The sequence below is a fragment of the Naegleria fowleri genome, assembly GCF_008403515.1.
Source record: "Naegleria fowleri strain ATCC 30894 chromosome Unknown tig17, whole genome shotgun sequence".
In the NCBI taxonomy this organism is placed as follows: domain Eukaryota; phylum Heterolobosea; class Eutetramitea; order Acrasida; family Naegleriidae; genus Naegleria; species Naegleria fowleri.
This window is the reverse complement of record NW_025407949.1, coordinates 211091-229025: the sequence shown is the minus strand read 5'-3', so window position 1 is coordinate 229025 and position 17935 is coordinate 211091. Positions and strand designations below refer to the sequence as shown.

The window sequence follows — 17935 nt, the reverse complement described above, 5'->3', positions numbered from 1 at the left end:
GGGTGATATAGTTGTCTTACAATAACACATCATTGACTTTCTTTAAGTGCTCTCTTAAAAACAATTCCACTTCCTTCTTTTCTGTAATGTTATTTCCTTCCAAGTGCAACTGTTGCAAATTTTGCAAATAGGGACTCGTGGCAATTTCCCAAATTCCCTTGATTCCAATATTATTACATTGAACATTCAATTCGATCAAGTTCGTAAGATATTTGCTTGAAGCTAATGCAGAGGCAGCAGCTGTGCTTATATTGTTGTTATGCAATCTAAGAGATTTAAGATTCTGCATGCACGAGCTTTTGGCTAAGGAAATAACTCCGTCGTTGCCAATCATACATCCCTCCAAACTGAGAGTGACTAAATTCTTCAAGCAATGGCTTGAAGCAATTGATATAAGGCCTTCACATCCTATTGAGTTGTCATCCAAGTTCAGATATCGCAAATTTTTCATGGAGAAACTTGTAGCCAATGATACCACACCAGCCGCGGTAATGTTATTGTTACACAGGTCCAAATATCGTAGTCTTTGCATGTACTTGCTTTTGGAAAGGTGTTTTACCCCTTCGTTCTCAATGTTGTTTCCAAATAGCTCTAGTTTGGTCAGGTACTGCAGCACATCACTATAGGCAATTGACAGAACCCCGTCATTGCCAATATTGTTGGTTCCTAAATTTAAGGCCGTTATATTCCTCATGCTGGTCTCAGGATCAATAAGAGCTTTAATGCCTTTGCAGCTAATGTTGGTATTGGTCAAAATAAGAGTTCGTATGTTATTCATGTTATCGCTGGATACAAGTGCCATCAGTCCTTCATCTCCAATCCAATTGCTTGACAAGTTTAATTCTGTCAATTTAGTTAAGAAACTGCTCTCAGATATCATCTCTGCTCCTTCCTTAGTAATCTTATTATTTTTCAATATTAAGGTTTGAAGGTTGCTCATAAATGGGCTCTCTGATATTAGGGCCACTGCTTCATCTTTGCATGCATTTTCACTCAGGTCCAATTTTGTTAGGTTTTTCATATATTCACTGTCAGTTAAATACTCAACTCCCTTTTCGTCAATGGATGCATTATTCAAGTGTAAAGAGGTGAGATGCTTCATACAATTGCTTTCTGAAATGGCCTGAGCTCCAAGGGATCCGATTGAATTGGATCCTGCTAATAATTCTTGTAAATTGCTTACTAATTCGTTGTTTGCAATTATTTCAATAGCCTCTCCTTCAAGTTTGTTTCCGCTTAAATTCAAAATTCTCAAATTTTTTAAATTGTCACTTGATATTATCGTTGTTAGGAAGAGTGTATTGATTTTGGTGCAACATAAATTTAGCTTGGTTAAATTTTTCATAACACTTTGATTTGCAATTATTTGAATGTGCTCCCTGTCCACTGGGACATAGGACAAGTCCAAATCTGTAACGATAATGCTTGACGAATGAATAGATTTCAATCTTTGAATGGTTCTATTGTCAAAACTTAGAGATAAAGGTACTCTGGACATCACATCATACCATTCTTTTGAAACTCTCATACAAACACCAATAACGAATTCGGGTTCTAAAAACTGTGCAACATAGAATAAAATGTCATTGGACAGTTTTCTACTAGTTGGTGTTGTCTGATGCACGTTCTTCTGTTTCTTACATGCATGATCGACTTGGGTCGTTTGCATGGGATGAAAGGGATGGATTCTGTTTAAATAAGTATTCGAGGATGAATCATTATTCTCTAAACTTCTCTTTTTCTCATTGGATGCGTTATTTGCATGAAGAGAATCCCATAATTGCAAACAACTTCTCACATGAAATGCCATCATGCTCATCACGAAATTTTTCATACAGAACGGACATGTTCTAATGACAGTACATTCATTTTCCTCGTTCCATTCGCCTTCTTCAACAACTGAACCAAGGTCATCGCTGTTCCGATCCGTTTCATCATTCATCGTACTGGCTTCATATTCAAAATTAATTTTTTCATTGTTCATTATAATTCTCAACGAGTGCGCACTTTACGTAAAACCAATCCGGATGTAATTCTATCAAAATAACAGTGATAGAGGAAGACCTTAATCAACAGTGATGAACCTCTGATTTCCTTCCTGAATCGAATCCACACACAAAAGCCTTAATTCACGAGAGCGAGAGGATCAAAATTATTTTTTTAGGTATTCGCTCTATTGGCGAATGTGTGCAGAGGTCGCGAGAGAGAGCGAGAGAGAGAGAAAAGGATGGATCCACAACTCTGTCGTCCTTCTACTCTCTCAGGGTGGGATTCATTGTCGTTGTGTAGCACACACTGGGTAAGCGAGAGAGAAGAGGTGAATGGTTCTCTGACAGAGAGAGTGATCATTTTAATGGTCCATCACGATCACCACGATGAAATCTCCAATTCTCGAGTTCATCTGAATGAATGGTGTTTTCAATAATTCCATGACATTTCGCCGTGTAATTGCATTACTGTGTTTGACTTGTACATCGTCCAAGTATTTGATATTCAATACAGAATCGTTGGAGCATCCTCTTTCTATTTGTTTACCAATCCACTTCCATCGATCATCCCAACACAAGACACAATCTTCATAGTCTGTGAATGCCATGTTCAAAGATCGATCATCAACATTAAAATGATAATAGTAGGTATAAAAAGCGTAATCTCTAAATTCACACTGAAATTCGATAAAGAAAAATCTTTCAATTTCAAGTAAAGATATTCTCAATAATCGATGCTGGCCATTATTGATTGGTTTGAAGAGCTCACAAAATTCTTCATCCGTAAACCTTGATAGAATCTTTTGGAGGCTTAACATTATGTTGCTGTTGTGCTTCAATTTTTTGTTTTCGGGCAAATCCAGAAAGAGGATATATATTCTAGAAACATATAGTAGAATCTTCGTATGATGAGGGCAGAACTTGCAAATAGTGTTCTTGTTGTTGTTCACTCTGTTCATGTTTCATCAATCACCATGCATCACAACTATCTAATGAGATTGTTCCTTTCTGTGGTGGACATCCAAACGATGGGTGGTGCACCTTTGTCTTTAACAACAACAGAACGAACTTGACGTTGTGAATTCTATATCCAACCCAATCAATTCGGCGAGTTCCTTCACAAAATAAATATCATCACCCCACAGAGGAAGGGTTCCGCTTTTTCTCTCTGCTGACATGACTCGCTTATTCACTTGGGCTCTCTTGTCCTGACTACCCAGAAATAAGATGGTTTGATTGTTAATAAAGGCAAAGTATTTTCGAAAAATAGCTTCTTGTTCCATTCTTGGAAGATGAGCAATTTGGCTGAGTAAAGTATCCAGCAGTTTCGACTTTTCTTCGTCACTTTCAGACTTCTTTAATGTTTGTTTCAAAATCTTGTCTGGAATGACGACTTGTCGGTCTTTTAAAAGAACATCGTAACATTCAGGCTTCGATTCCAAAATTTCGTCACATGTACATGCTAAATAGCTTTTCATCTGAAGTAAGTGTGAGTAGTCGTTTAAGGAAATGTAATAGCAGAAATTAATATTTCTTCCAAAATGGTTTTCAATGTACGAATATGCTTGTTGAGGGGCAAAATAGGTTAAAAAGTGGATGGCATGTACTTTAGAGCAGCCAGATCCAATAGGAACTGATGTTGAAATTAATATTCTCTTTTTCAAAAGTAATGCTTTCCACAATGTAAATATATTCTCTCTGTAGAAATAAAAGAGAGATATTAGGGACCCAAAATTGAGGTGATTTTCAATTTCTTCTTTTGTAATTTCTGAGAGTCGTCGTTGGTTGATTTTTGAGTTTGAATCATGATTCTGGAAATATTCCGTTAAATTATGGATAAATTGTCGACTGTCTTCACTATTGTCACAAGCGTTCATTCCTTGAATACAATTTCTCAAAAAGGTAGTATGAGTCATGACTCCTCTATAATCAGGAGAGAGTATTCCGAGGGATCGAATTCTAGACCCTCGATCTAAATCTTTTGATCTGAAAATATCAACACAAGCCAATCCAAAATATTCCCTATTGTCATGTACATGTCTAAACAACACCGTATCAGTATCCAATTTGTGGGTTCCACTCGGAAGACATTTATACTCAATTCCGTTCAAATTAATAGGATTGGCCGAGTTCTGCATTTGATGTTCAATCTGATAACCAATTTTTAAATCAAATTTCACCACAAACAGGCAAACAATGCTTGTATCAATCATTGGATTAACAACCGATAATGTTGAAACCTTCTCAACCACATCCTGATCGTTTTTTTTCATTCTATAAATCGATCGAGGAGAATTATTTTCCTCTGTAATTGTTGCTGCAACAACTCGATTTTTCTTCTTTGGAATCAATGAGGTCCTTTCATCATCATCCGTTGAAGAAATAACGGGTGATGACGAATTGTCAGAGGAAGGAAAAATTGCGTTTTTGTTTGGGGCCATTTTTTTAGAGTTGACCATCTCAAGATTTTCATAAAAGTTAAGCAACACCTGAAACGTCTATATTGGCAAAAGTCGAACATTAAATTGAGAAAAGCTCTCCCCACCATGGTTCATGCAAATTCAGTATCAAACGTTAAAGCCAATTTCAAAATTCTTTCACTTTAGAAATATGGTTGAAAAAATTCCGACAGCAAATCATTTTGATTGGTGCGGCCATTTCCTTCATCAATCGTTGGGTTTCAACTAATTGCAAAAGAAAAGAACAATTCCGTTGTTTGGAATATTTCTATTTGTTTGCTGGGGTGTTAAAGGATACCTGAGAAGAAGATTTTAACCAATCATCATCACATCATTATTTGTCTTCGGAATTGATTTTTCAACAATTTATTACAACTATTATAACTATTATCGGAATTAATAATTGTTGAATATTCTTGAAAATGGGAAACACTATCAAAAGGCTTACACGAAAACCTCCTCAATCTCTCACGATCCGACAATTAATGAGTTATGAATTTGATTTACAACGGAAGAAATTTATAGTCACTGGAAGCTCGAGTGGATATGGATTAGCTTTATCAAAATTATTAACTCAATTGAATGGACATGTTATTGGAACAGTGCGGAGTACAGAAAAAAGTAAACCTACTTTGGATTCTGTTCGGGAACATTTAGAAAAAACGAAACCAAAGAATCCTGGTGTATTTGAAACGATGCAATTGGAATTGACGAGTTTTGATAGTGTCAGAAATTTTGCACAAGAATATCAAGCAAAACATTCCAATTTGCATGCACTAGTGAACAATGCAGGAATTGGTTTACTTCCTGAATTTAAAAGAACTGTCGATGGATTTGAGGAAACTTACCAGGTTAATTTATTAAGCCCTTATTATTTAACCACTCAACTAGTCCCTTTATTAAGAAGAGGAGTTAGAGATTATGGAGAACCTTCGAAAATATTATTTATTTCTTCTAAGATACATCACTACCCACGAGATGAGACATTTTTGTTGGAACGACATTGGAATGATCCAAAAGAATATCAACCCAACAAACAATATGCTTATTCAAAATTAGCAGCAATACTAGTCATGCTGGAGATGGCAGAAAGGTTGGAGAGCTACCAGATACATGTCAATGCTTTGGATCCTGTAGGCAGTTTGTCACTCAATACTAACTTCCATAGATATAGCGAAGAGGATGCAAAGAATAACCTCATGACGTTTTTGCGACGATTTAAACAGATAACATCTCCTGACAAGGCAGCTTATTATGCCCTCAATACTTTAGCAAATCCTGACCACAGAGACACCACAGGAGAATATTTCACAAGAATGAACATTCGATTGCCGAGTCGATTGGCGAACAATGAAGAACTTTGTATGGAAATGTTGGATCAAACAGAATACTGCATCTACACGGCTCTCAAAGAGAAGCATCGAGAAAGGCAACAATCTCAAAAGTAAATGTCATGCTAGTTTTTCATTCAAAATTACTCCTTAATAGTTATTATTCCATTCTGTGGATATAATATTCTGCGATTTTTATACATTTCAGATTATTCATGTACGATATGTTGGAGCATGCTTATTTGGAAATTTGAGGAACGATTAAGGAGATTCTTAATTATATAAAGATTGAAAGTCTGCACTGATCACCTTAATTATTGGAGTACATTATTATTAACATTATTACTCATTATGTGAAATATTAAAACATTCTGAAGATAATTTCAATTTCATGGCCACTCTCTCTAATTTCTGTTTTGTTAATTCTTGAATATTAAAGAAATCATCAACCGCCGAGTCGTCTTCAAAGCTCAAGAATAGTCTTGTGAGTTTTCTTTCTTCCTCATGCAATACATAATGTACGTTTCTCCAGTCATCCACTGCCTTACTACTTTCACTGATAATAGTATTCCATAATTTCTTTAAAAATTCGACACAATACGAGAAGGGTGAATATTGAGATTCACACAAAAGTGTCATAACCTTGATAGCATGAATGACGTTCGTTCCAAAGAGTGACTTAGGAAGAGTGAGTTGTTCTTCATCATTACCCGTCTTCTTTTGTTTTTTCTTGTTGTCAGGAGTTGAAGGAGAATTGGTTGTAGATAATGGCGAAGAGGAGGAATTTGTGGCCTGGCTGTTAAGAGCAGTGACGGAGGATGCATGTTCTTCTTCCTTGTTTGATGTAGTTCCAAGTGTGTAAAAATCATTTTCAGTCATTAACTCAATTTCTGTGGTCACACTCTCACATCGAAGGCCAAAAAATAGTTTCAAAACTTGCGGAACACATGAAATCTTGTAACTCACAACACTAAAACAGAGAGGAAGTAAAAATACGAGAATTAGGTCGTGATGAAAACCTTCCTTTTCTGTAATCACCTTACTCGTTTTTTGATCCATAAATTGATACCAATATTTGAGACCTTCTGTTAATTTCTCATTAATTGAAGAAATGGTTTGTGATTTAAGATTAATTTGTTCGACAGTTTTTTGAATTAATTGCTTGTCTACCGAGGTGACTGCTTTCAAAAGTTGAGTGAACAAAATTGAATACTTCATGTCGAGTTCTTTTGCTTGCTTTGAGAGTGCAGAGAGAGTTTCTAACATCTTTTTCACTTGTTGAACGTCCCCATCGTTGAAAGAGGACTTGTTTCCTGAACTTTCATCAAAAATTGAATGAACAAAAACTTGTTTTAGTCCATCTTCAAGAAATTCTGTTTTACATTTTTCTCCCTTCTCCAGTATTTGTTTTAAGATTGGATCTTTGAACAGCAGTTCCTCAAATTCTAACTTTAAGTAATAATTTTTGAGAGTAATATGTACATCTGCAGCTGAAACCATGGATTGAAGAATGCCATCGAGTGACAATCTCATGTCACGATGACGATTTAAATTCAGTTTTAAAATTTGATATTCTGTATTTTGAATTTCTCGATCTTCGTCTTGACCATCTGTCGAATTGGCGATCACTGGAATTCCAAATTCTTCTTGTTTTGCTCGATCAGCACAAAATACATGCAACACATTCACCTGATTTTGAACCATGTCAGAAATTGTGTTAATCTTACAATTTGAGGAATTTTCTGTAATTTGTTCATACATCCGTGATGTGTGAGGATTCAAATACGCAAAAACAGTACCTTTTGTCATTTGTTTCAATGATAATGACAAATTGAGAGATTTCGCAACGTCAGATTCAAGTTCCTTAAACACATGATCACTCGATGTTGTTGTTCCACTAGTTGTTGGTTTTCTCAAAGTGTTCAAAACATCTTCAATGAATTGAATTTCAAATAATTCTTCTAATAGAATGGTAATAATTTGATGAATCCATTCCTTGGAAAGTGATTGTGAAAATTGTGTGAAAATTTCTTCAACCAATAATTCAAAATATTTCTCAAAGGCTGCTTTTCGTTTTCGTGACGCTGAATTTTTAGAAACCACCATAAATCCAATCTTACTTGGAAATAAATTTTGTAATTCTCGAGACATTTTCATGATTTTTGAGAGACGTTGGTGAAATTTCAAAATATCGGAATATCGTTTTTGACACGAGAGAGGTGGAACATTTTTTCGATCTCTCACACACAACACCAATTCATACTTGACCTTATTAGAACTCACCACAATGTAAGGAACACCTATTCGAAAGCAATTCAATGAGCAAGTGGTGTTGGAGGTCGTAGGAGAAAATTCCAGACAAGGTGATGTCTCTCCAGCAGAAGAAGCCATTGAACCAATGTTGTGATTCCAATGAAATGTTGTACTGAGAGTAGTACAAGTAGCGGAAGTAGGAGTAATTGTGTTCGAACGTATATGATCATTGGAACTACCGCCACTTGTTGTTGGTGATTCATCAATGGTTGGTGATTTCACAGATCCATTCGATATGTTGTTGTTGTTGTTGTTGTGGATCGTTGCGACAGGTGATGGTGATACCACCACATGTATCTCTTCATCGCCATTACTACTTTCATTGGGTGTCAAGGTGGGTGATGAGGTATGAGATGAGGGTTGTTGTTGTTGGAGTTTAATGACGGTGGGTTTGGTGGCAAATCGTCGCGATCTCATAGTGGTTGGTTGTTGTTGTTGTTGGGATGAGGAAGCAGTCGTTGTGTTGTGAGAATGAGCACTGGATGTGTCGTGATAACTCGTTGTTGATGCTGTGGACGACATTTTTTTGTATCAATGACATTTGGCAGCTGTCAAAAGCGTGAGGCGTCAATAATCTGTGAAAAAAGCGGAAATATAATGCGAATTTAATGGTGACTCTTTGATCCTCTCATTGATGGAACCTTCAATATGATCTGGTGGGACTTTTTTAAAATTCTCATTATTTCCAGACATAGCAAAACAATACTAAGGAGTACATTTCCCTTAAATGGAACTCGGAACCAACGATCAATTTCCAACACGAACTATTTTCACTTGCACTTGACCTCGTGGTTCAACTCTAGAAATGAACAAGACATAAAAAGATCTTTCAAACGCCTTGATCATTTCAACAACACAAAAAGAAAAACACAGTTCTCACTTTCAATCATATAATTATTATATATTATTATTAAATATTATTATTAAATATTATTATTAAATATTATTACCTATAAATCCCCTCTCACCATGTCAGAGTCTTCCTCTTCTTCTTCTTCTCAAAACAAGTTGAAACCCGTTTTACTCGCTGGAGATTTTGCAAGCACGGGACGCATTGGAATTTCCTGTGGAGCCTTTGATACACCTCTCTTTCAGGAGCGATTACGAAGAAAAAGAATGATGAATTCAAGTAGTAGTAATCCATTAATTAGTAGTTGTAGTGGTAGTAATAGCGTGAATAATGCTCCAATTTCTAATGTGAATAATGGTAGTAGTTTTAGTGGTGGTGATCAAAATAATAGTCATGATTCAACGAAATCACCAAAGAAGGAAGAAGAAATGAATTTGTAAATTAATCATTTGCCTGATGTAAACAATCATCATGATGATGACGATTGACACTGATCACCCTAACTAATTGTACATTCCTAATGGAAATTTTAAATTCATATTGCAATAATAGCCAATCGTTGGGAATTTCAAATAAATCCAAAACTCAAAAAAAGTTAAATACTTTTTAAAAACAGTTATTACAAAAAAATTTATTGAACGTTTGATTGACAATTACAAAAAAAAATGAATTTAAATGCCGATCGTGGCGGGGTGGTGTTGGTTTCAGTCATTCAACCTCCAATGTTATGTCATGATGAAAAGAAGAATTGTAAATTTGTGAGCGAGAATGAAATGAATCAATTAATGATTTCCTATTGCGAGCGATTGATGAATGGAGTGGATGGTATGAGTGAATTTGTGAGACATCTTTCAGAGGAAACAATGAAATCATGTCATGATCGAGTCATCGAGAAGAGTCATTCCGTGATCAATGATTCGAATCATGAATGGAATAATTCAGAGCTGGAAGAGGACAATCATGACATCCTTTCATTATGTGTCCGATCGGATCATCATCATGACTTTTGGAATCAAGACCATTCGGAGATGTCAGGCCTGTTGAATGCTTTAAATGAGCTAAGCGATGAAATTCTTCAATTAATTTTTCAATTTGTGGATAATCAAACGCTTCAATCTGTCATGTTGAGTGGTTCAAGACTTTATCAAATTTTATCACAACCCCAATTTTGGAAAGACAAGTGTGAAAATGAAGGATTACAATGGTACAATTATTATTTCAAGAGAAACAACCAAAACCTTCATTCTTTAGATTTTCTGTACAAAAAATTCTACACGAAAGTGATTGCTAGGAGGACAGTATTTAATATGAAACATTCAAATGGGAAAATATTTACATTTACTCTCGCTTCACATACTTCCATGTTGACTTGCTTTTCACATTTTGGAGTTATTTATATCGATCCTTCTCTGTATTATGAATTTAACACTTTGAATTGCTATGAAACATCACACTCTTCTCTTTCATTAATATCACTACTTTCTGACACACTTTACAAATGTTACAGCTCTGGATTGAAAATTCTCTGTTTTCTGATCGATTTTGCCTCTCTACACAATGACGAAATGAATCATGTCAAGGAAGTGTTACATAACTCGTTAGAACCTGAATTGCAATTAATTTATAATAAGTCAGGATATTTGGGTTCTCCAATCATACTGGACTCTAACTCTCGAACACTTCAAGGCATTATTGATCGCAACGATGGAGGTCCCAATTTATTGACGCACATCCTTACAGAAATTTCCAAACTTTCTCATCTTACACGTTCCATTCGAATGCAAAATTACAAGAGATTAAAACAAAAAACGGTCAAGATTGTCAATCATTGGTCACCTTATACAAAGTTACCACCCAAGTCATTGGAGTTGAGATGATTCGATTGTTATTCTGCCACGAGGAAAATGATGCGGAACACTTCCGACCTGAGTCGAAGGCGCAGCTGTGAGACGAAGGGAGGTTTCGCAGAAGTTTTCGAGTGGATAGAAGAATTTTTTTACCGGGTTGCTCGAGCAAACACAAGAACAATTTCCAACAAAAAAAATCTCGATTTTTGTATGTCTTGTTGTGCGGCTCCAGGTCACACAAACCAGCAAACAACAAAATCACAATAAAATATTCAAAAAAAAAGCCTCGAATGATTCAGCGGTTTTTATTTGCTGTGATGAACGACTACATTTGCTTCTCGGATGAAGTGCCAGCAATAGGTTTACTCTTCCCTTGCTTGATATGATAAATACAATCAACATTACACTTATCGCAACACTTTTTACACATTTTGTATTTACATTTACCTGACACTTTCACCAGATGGCAACCAGGATTGGCACATGTTTTCTTCTGTTCAATAATCGGAGGATTCATTACTTGTGCTAATTGTGTTGGAGGAAGTGATTGTGATGGAGTGGATACATCTTGTGTTGCATTTGCTTGAGTTTGAGACTGACTGGAATTAATAACGGAATTGAGTTTTTCTGCTTGCTTGTTGAGTCGTTCCAGACTTTTCTTCTTTTGTTTGATGTGAAAAGCACAACTTGCTTCTTCACAACAGTTACTACAACAACCAATAACACATTCTTCAGAAATATGTTCTGTGGATTTACAATTAGGACATTTGCTCTTTCCTTTTAGTGTTGTAGGTTTCAACAAAATACATTTCTCAAATAATTTTTCTAATTTTTCAGTGACAGCAGCTCCTTGTGTATGAATAATATGACCATTGAACTCAAATTTTTGGAAAGAGGAATAATTGGACTTTAAAATAGTAGCTTCAAACAAGGGAACCCATTGTGAATATTGTTGATGTGTTAATAAGGCCTTTGGGATGACGCTTGGAATTAAGGGAACATCTTTCAAAAGCTTTTCAATTTGTGACTTGTGTGTGCTAGAGGTGTTTTGAAAACTCTCTCTCACAACATCACCAAGAACAGTCTTTCTAATTATTTCAAGAACTGCTTTTTCTGGTTGATGGTTGGAATTGTGTTTGGCAATACGTTTTTCCTTAGAGAAATTCTACTCATCTTTTTCAGAGGAGAGATAATACAAGTTAACTTGCCAAATCAACTGACTTATATGAATCCAAAGTTCATGAAAGTGTAATCCAGCAATATTTTTACCCCAACGATTGACAGCAAGACAACCAAACACAAAAACTTTCACACAAAACTCTTGGTTCTCCGTTAATGTATGAGTTTTTTTCGTATATAGATATCTCACAATGTCTCTCCAGAGTAACAATATTAATTCTGCATTTTCTGGAGCTTGAATAATGAAAGGAAGAATGCATTTTTCAAAATTACAAAATGCCATTCTCCAATCACCATTCGACATTGTTCCAGACTGAGCATTATGCCTTATGTATTCATCAAAGGCTGCAAAACAATTTTCTTCTTGAAAGTTTTCTTCCTTTTTAAATAATGTGAACATACTAGTAGAAATTCCTTTTGTAACATGAAGTATTTCAGCTCCATTTTCATATTCATCCAAACCTCTATCTTGTAATGTCAAGGTAGACTCATCATTAATTAAATGTGGCAACCCTTGTTGTCCACATTTAAAAGAATTCTTACTTCCTATGTTCAATAGTGAGGGTTATGATTTTGTTACAAAATCTCTTGCCCTTCTCTATGTATGGTGTTCAGAAACCAAAGAGAATGTTAGTATTGTCTCTAAAATACTCCAAAAACAATATATACAGCTTGCAAAATTCAGCTTTGAGTATGACGGAATTAAGTTCACCATGAAACCAAAATATATGAGTGCAGATTACAGCAATGCTGCAAAAAGATGGAATCATAAGGTAGGAGGAGATCATCGTTGCTGCAAATGTGATGTTTTTTTGGAGCGAGTTGGAATCAAATTTGGCCAAGACAAGTGACACCACTTATAAAAATAAAACTGAAAAAATTCATTCGAAACTTTGTGTTGCTGTTGTGGATAACGAACCTTTCAACACCAACAATTACTCTTCATTCAACACCAACAATTAATTTTTGTGAATTTCAATTATTAACATTCAAGACAATGGATCATCATGAGAAAGAAACATCAACCACTCATCACTTGCCTATTATCGATTCCGATGATTCTTCGACCTTGTTGTTGGAACGTTTATCCGAACTAGAACTCACCACAACAGCAACCACAACAACCATAGAACCAGTGGACACATTACCTTCGACCACAACCACTCCTTCTTCGAATCATCATCATCCTTCTGCATTCGTGCAATCATCGTCATCTTTATCCATGATTGAGAAATCCAATAATTTCATCAATCATCGATGTAAGGTCCATGAACAGAAAATGATGGAATGGAATCAAAATGCAATCCAACAACAAGTATTTCACCAAGTCGTACTACCAACATCCTTCACTACTACTACTACTAGTAATGAACAAACAGAACAACATGTTGACAAGATAAACGATCAAGAAAATGAAGAAATGATTCCACCACCTGTGTCTCAACATTTCCATCATGAAGAACAGTCGTCACCTTCCTCCGAATCACCACAACTACAACAACAACATGAACAACAGCTTTATTCATCAACTTCTTCTTCTTCCTCTCATCCATCTTCCTCCTCCAACAACAACATCACCACACAGCAACCTTTTAATATCCTTCCAATGCCCACCACCACCACCAACACCTCCGCCATGCATTACTCAAACAGTTCAAATTCAATGGTTCTCACTCCTCGATCTCAAGCTCTCATGGATAAACGAAGGAATACTCTCAGCATTCAACCTTATTTTGTACATAAGAGAGGTTCACAAGAATTGCCAGAATTAATTCCTCCAACCAATCCCTATCGAAAAATTGCAACTCTTTCAAATTTAAAAGCATCTCCACAACAACAAGAATCATCACTTGGTGGTAGTAGTGGTGGTGGACTCGTCAAAGTGACATCCATGCAATCAAGCAACAGCAACACCTCTTCACATCCTCCTAATGTGACAACAACTGTGAATGGAAACCATGTAGTGTCTACATCGAATGTCAAGTTGTCATCTCCAACGAGTTCACCCACACTTGCCAATAGTTCAGCAACATTGAATTTATCTTCTTCGAATTCTCCACATCAAGATTCTTCGTATTTGAAATTTAGACAAGCCTTAGAAAATGATGATTATTCACTCATTGATTTTGGAATGGAAGTGAATAGTGCTCAAACGAGTGCTTCAGAAATTACTTTTCCAGTTCCCAAATCAACATCTGACCCCTTTCAACGAGGAGCTGCTTTTTATGGATCTGAAAAATTAGGATCTCAACAAGGAAATTATTATTTTAATAATCCACAAACATCCACTGCAGAATCTTGTCGAAAGAATTCAGTGATTGATGATTCACTTTCAGATAATGGATATTCTCCACCAACAGAAATTACTCGACATTATGAATTGTATATCATTTGTATTGGAGATTTGGATCATTGTCTTGTCAATACCATGTTAAAAACTGCAGGAGGACACATGTACACTGCAAATCGACAAGTGAGCTTTATTTTGAAGAATACCAGTGAGAAGGTGACTTTTAGTTTCAATTTTTATTCGCAATTTAATTGGTATTTGATGGATTTTTTGAAAGGTATGTTTTTCACAATTTTCACAACAATTGTAAAAACTATTGGACACCAATGATGATGACACTTTGAATCGACCCATTTCTGGTCATAATATATCTTTCTCTGACTTTTAATTTTGCCGTTCATTCATTGATGGATATTATTTGATTTGATTCCATGACGACACGACACGACACGATCCATTCACACCCATTCATTCACTCACTCATACACCCACACATTCGCATCCATTCACACCCATTCGCACCTATTCATTCACATTCATTCATTCAACACAGATGAAGCCAAAGATTGTCATGGAATGCTCTTTCTCTTTAACATTACACACAATGATGGATGGAACGAACTCAAACAAATCATTTCCGAAAAATACATTAATGTTCCCGATTTCACAAAACCCTCACTCGTGTTGGGAACGTACAGTCATTCGAATCGTAAACCAAGTGTGGTCGATACCTCACAAGTCATTAGTGTGATTGATAAATGGAAAGAAAAGCAAATAGTGACCTATCTTGAAATTGATGTAGAAGATAAAGATGAATGCAAAATGGCACTCACTCATCTCGCCACTGCCATCATACAGAATTTACAAGATAAGAAACATCATGATTCACGAAGTCGAATCTCACGAGGAAATTTATTATTACTTTCCAAAATTTGTGGCTCTGTTTCTGATGTGGATTAATAGTATTGGTCAAAATATTGCAATATTTTCTCAACAACCTCAACAATAACCACCAATTCACTACTAACTACACTACTAGGTTTAATACTGTCTCCTCTGTCCTAAATATGTACATACAAAAGAGTCTATCTCAATCATCTTCATGAATGTCATTAAAATTTTGTGTTCAATTCTCAAACTTTGGAAAATTCAATTCATCAAAAAAAATGAAGAAAAAAGTTTCTTCCTCAAAAACTTCATCATCGAACTCTTCATCCTCGTTAGCAACCCATAAAAAGAAGAAGAAGGATGAAGAAATAATGATTGCGTTGAAAAAGAGAAAACATGAACAATTGGAACGAGAGGAAGAAGAAAAGGCTTCAATTATCTCTCAGGAGGAAAATCATCAGAATGATGATGAACAAGAAGGAGTCTCCTATCATGAAGAGGGGGAGCAGGAGGATGACTCTGAACAACCACAAACTCTCATGGACGAATCGGAACAAGAGAAAGATACTTTTGAGAGTCGGAACAAGAAAAAGAAAGTATCGGAAGAGAATCGTCATCAACAAAAACATTCCTTCTTGGTGGATGCGTTGAATGTAACGAAAAACATTCATATTTCTCCCATCAAGAGACTTTGTTTGAATCCTGGACAGACCATGTTAGCAGTTGCTCGATTTAATAGTGAAATTGAAATTTGGTCTCTTGATAACTCTGTTTTCAATCGAGGAACAAGTAATAGTTCTGAAAAAACGAGAAACATGACTCCGAGCGAGAATTGCGCTCTTATTAAAAGAATTCCAGGAAAGATTGGCACTACTGTGGAAGCGATGATTTGGACAAAGAATAATCAATTATTTACTGCTGGTTTGCATGGTATGATTACTGAATGGGATTTGGAGAAGCAAATTCCAAAGAGAATTTCGACAGCTGTTCTTGGAGGCGCCATATGGGCCATGGATTATTGTGAGGAAAAGAATCTTATTGCAATTGCTTGTGAGGATGGAGCTGTTAGGCTCATTCAGGAAGAAGATTTGAGCCTCAAGTTCTTTTTGGCTCCAGCTCGAACCAATGAACCACCAAGTGGTAAAAAGTATGCACACTGTCAGAATAGTCACAGAATGTTGACAACAAAGTTCATTGATAATGGAAATAAGATTCTAGTTGGTGGTATGACTGGAGTGTTCTGTTTCGATTTGAACAAGAGAACTCTGATCTATAAGATTAATTTAAAGAATTCTTTTTGCTGGTGTATGGAAATTCTCAACGATAGAATGATTGTTGTTGGAGATTCAGAAGGAAATATTCACTTTTGTGACTATGTTCTAGGAGCTATTGTTAACTCCATCAAGGGACACACTGGAGACGTTTTGAAGATCTGTATTGAAAAACCTGGAATTATTTATTCGACTGGAGTGGATGGTAGCATTGCTATGTATAAGGAAGTTGGAAAGAAATACGTTTTTGTGATTCGAAAAAGACCATCTCTCCATGATTTGTGTGACATTATTTATTGTGAAAAAGAAAAGACACTTTACTTTGGTGGGCTCAACAGTGCCATTTTGAGAATGAAGACGGAAATATTTTACAGACAACAAGATTTGAAAGACAAAATCTTTGACAGACTCAGGATTAAGCCAAATAGAGATGTTTTGAAAGTGGCTCACGAAAGAAGAGTTGCTCTCTTCGACAACATGGCAAATACTCTTACCCTCTTACATTTACCAGAACCAACAGTTGAATATAGACGTGTGAGTTTGGATGAACCTGCATCTATACTCATGCAGTTAAAAGTGAAGAGTAAGGGAAATTGGTACAGCTCTAGGTCAGAAATTTCACCAAATGGTAAATACATCTGTGTGAGCTCTATTGATTCCACCTATTTAATCAAGCTAAAATACGAAGAGTCCTCCCATGCTGTCACATTAGAAAAGAAGCTCAATTTATCTGAGCCTGAGTATGGTATTACGCCTGGCCACTATGCTGCTTTTGCTGGAAATCAATATGTGGTCGTTGTTGCCAGAGATTGTTCCACCATGCAAATTTTTGATGTTGAGAATGAAACGCTCATTTCATCGGTTCAACTCTCCACCAAGATTGACACAAATTTAGAAAGATCTGACTCACCTTTTGCCCTATTTTCGAACTCCATTAACGGTCTAATTGCCAACGAAAAGTATATAGTAGTTTCTAAAGGAAATGTCTTCATGACCTATCGAGTGGAAGATTTATCTTCACAAAAGAATAAGGTGCACTTTGAAGTAGAATTGCCAACTCATAACGGATTCTTATACAAGTTGGACTTTCTTGATAGATGCAACTCCAAATGCTCTTCGTTCTATTCTCTCACTTCTCCCAATACTATTACCGTATTTGAAGCTGACAGACGTCGTACCATGGTGTCTCCTCTTAACTTTCCCTCGGAAAAATTGAATCAGTCCACCATTACTTCAATCCATCAAATATCTCCAGACCACTTCTTTATCACATCCCTTAATCGATGTTTTATTATGAATACTAACACTTATCAAATCAAAGATTACGTGTTATCGAGCAGAAAAGGTAAATCTGAAGATATGGTGGGTTTTGCACATGTGAACACCGATGAATTATTGATGGCTTGCTTTGATTACAAAATTCATACGGAGGAATTGTTGCCACCTGTGATTGACAGAAAGCGTTTCGGTACTTAATAAAAGCGTCACTATTGCTCCAATCATCCCTAGGCTACACAAT

At 36.0% G+C, this 17935-nt stretch overlaps 10 protein-coding genes across 10 annotated transcripts; 5 read left to right on the top strand and 5 right to left on the bottom strand.

Annotated features, from left to right (window-relative positions):
• Positions 1–16: 16 nt before the first annotated feature.
• Positions 17–1984, bottom strand: FDP41_013156 (uncharacterized protein; the record flags this gene model as incomplete). Its single annotated transcript, XM_044703755.1, has 1 exon — positions 17–1984. The coding sequence occupies one exon, from the start codon at positions 1982–1984 to the stop codon at positions 17–19; it is 1968 nt and encodes a 655-aa protein (XP_044565386.1).
• Positions 1985–2350: 366 nt separating this feature from the next.
• Positions 2351–2806, bottom strand: FDP41_013155 (uncharacterized protein; the record flags this gene model as incomplete). The annotated part of the gene is made up of 1 exon (XM_044703754.1): positions 2351–2806. The coding sequence occupies one exon, from the start codon at positions 2804–2806 to the stop codon at positions 2351–2353; it is 456 nt and encodes a 151-aa protein (XP_044565385.1).
• A 231-nt stretch (positions 2807–3037) lies between these two features.
• FDP41_013154 (uncharacterized protein) lies at positions 3038–4429 on the bottom strand (the record flags this gene model as incomplete). Its single annotated transcript, XM_044703753.1, has 1 exon — positions 3038–4429. One exon carries the CDS (start codon positions 4427–4429, stop codon positions 3038–3040), a length of 1392 nt encoding a protein of 463 aa, XP_044565384.1.
• A 440-nt stretch (positions 4430–4869) lies between these two features.
• Positions 4870–5895, top strand: FDP41_013153 (uncharacterized protein; the record flags this gene model as incomplete). Its single annotated transcript, XM_044703752.1, has 1 exon — positions 4870–5895. One exon carries the CDS (start codon positions 4870–4872, stop codon positions 5893–5895), a length of 1026 nt encoding a protein of 341 aa, XP_044565383.1.
• A 225-nt stretch (positions 5896–6120) lies between these two features.
• Positions 6121–8613, bottom strand: FDP41_013152 (uncharacterized protein; the record flags this gene model as incomplete). Its single annotated transcript, XM_044703751.1, has 1 exon — positions 6121–8613. One exon carries the CDS (start codon positions 8611–8613, stop codon positions 6121–6123), a length of 2493 nt encoding a protein of 830 aa, XP_044565382.1.
• Positions 8614–9060: 447 nt separating this feature from the next.
• Positions 9061–9381, top strand: FDP41_013151 (uncharacterized protein; the record flags this gene model as incomplete). The annotated part of the gene is made up of 1 exon (XM_044703750.1): positions 9061–9381. The coding sequence occupies one exon, from the start codon at positions 9061–9063 to the stop codon at positions 9379–9381; it is 321 nt and encodes a 106-aa protein (XP_044565381.1).
• A 225-nt stretch (positions 9382–9606) lies between these two features.
• FDP41_013150 (uncharacterized protein) lies at positions 9607–10818 on the top strand (the record flags this gene model as incomplete). Its single annotated transcript, XM_044703749.1, has 1 exon — positions 9607–10818. One exon carries the CDS (start codon positions 9607–9609, stop codon positions 10816–10818), a length of 1212 nt encoding a protein of 403 aa, XP_044565380.1.
• Positions 10819–11113: 295 nt separating this feature from the next.
• Positions 11114–12367, bottom strand: FDP41_013149 (uncharacterized protein; the record flags this gene model as incomplete). The annotated part of the gene is made up of 2 exons (XM_044703747.1): positions 11114–11901; positions 12010–12367. 2 exons carry the CDS (start codon positions 12365–12367, stop codon positions 11114–11116), a joined length of 1146 nt encoding a protein of 381 aa, XP_044565379.1.
• A 148-nt stretch (positions 12368–12515) lies between these two features.
• On the top strand, positions 12516–15217 carry FDP41_013148 (uncharacterized protein; the record flags this gene model as incomplete). The annotated part of the gene is made up of 3 exons (XM_044703746.1): positions 12516–12740; positions 12962–14534; positions 14811–15217. The coding sequence occupies 3 exons, from the start codon at positions 12516–12518 to the stop codon at positions 15215–15217; spliced, it is 2205 nt and encodes a 734-aa protein (XP_044565378.1).
• Positions 15218–15423: 206 nt separating this feature from the next.
• FDP41_013147 (uncharacterized protein) lies at positions 15424–17892 on the top strand (the record flags this gene model as incomplete). The annotated part of the gene is made up of 1 exon (XM_044703745.1): positions 15424–17892. One exon carries the CDS (start codon positions 15424–15426, stop codon positions 17890–17892), a length of 2469 nt encoding a protein of 822 aa, XP_044565377.1.
• Between the last annotated feature and the right edge of the window lie 43 nt (positions 17893–17935).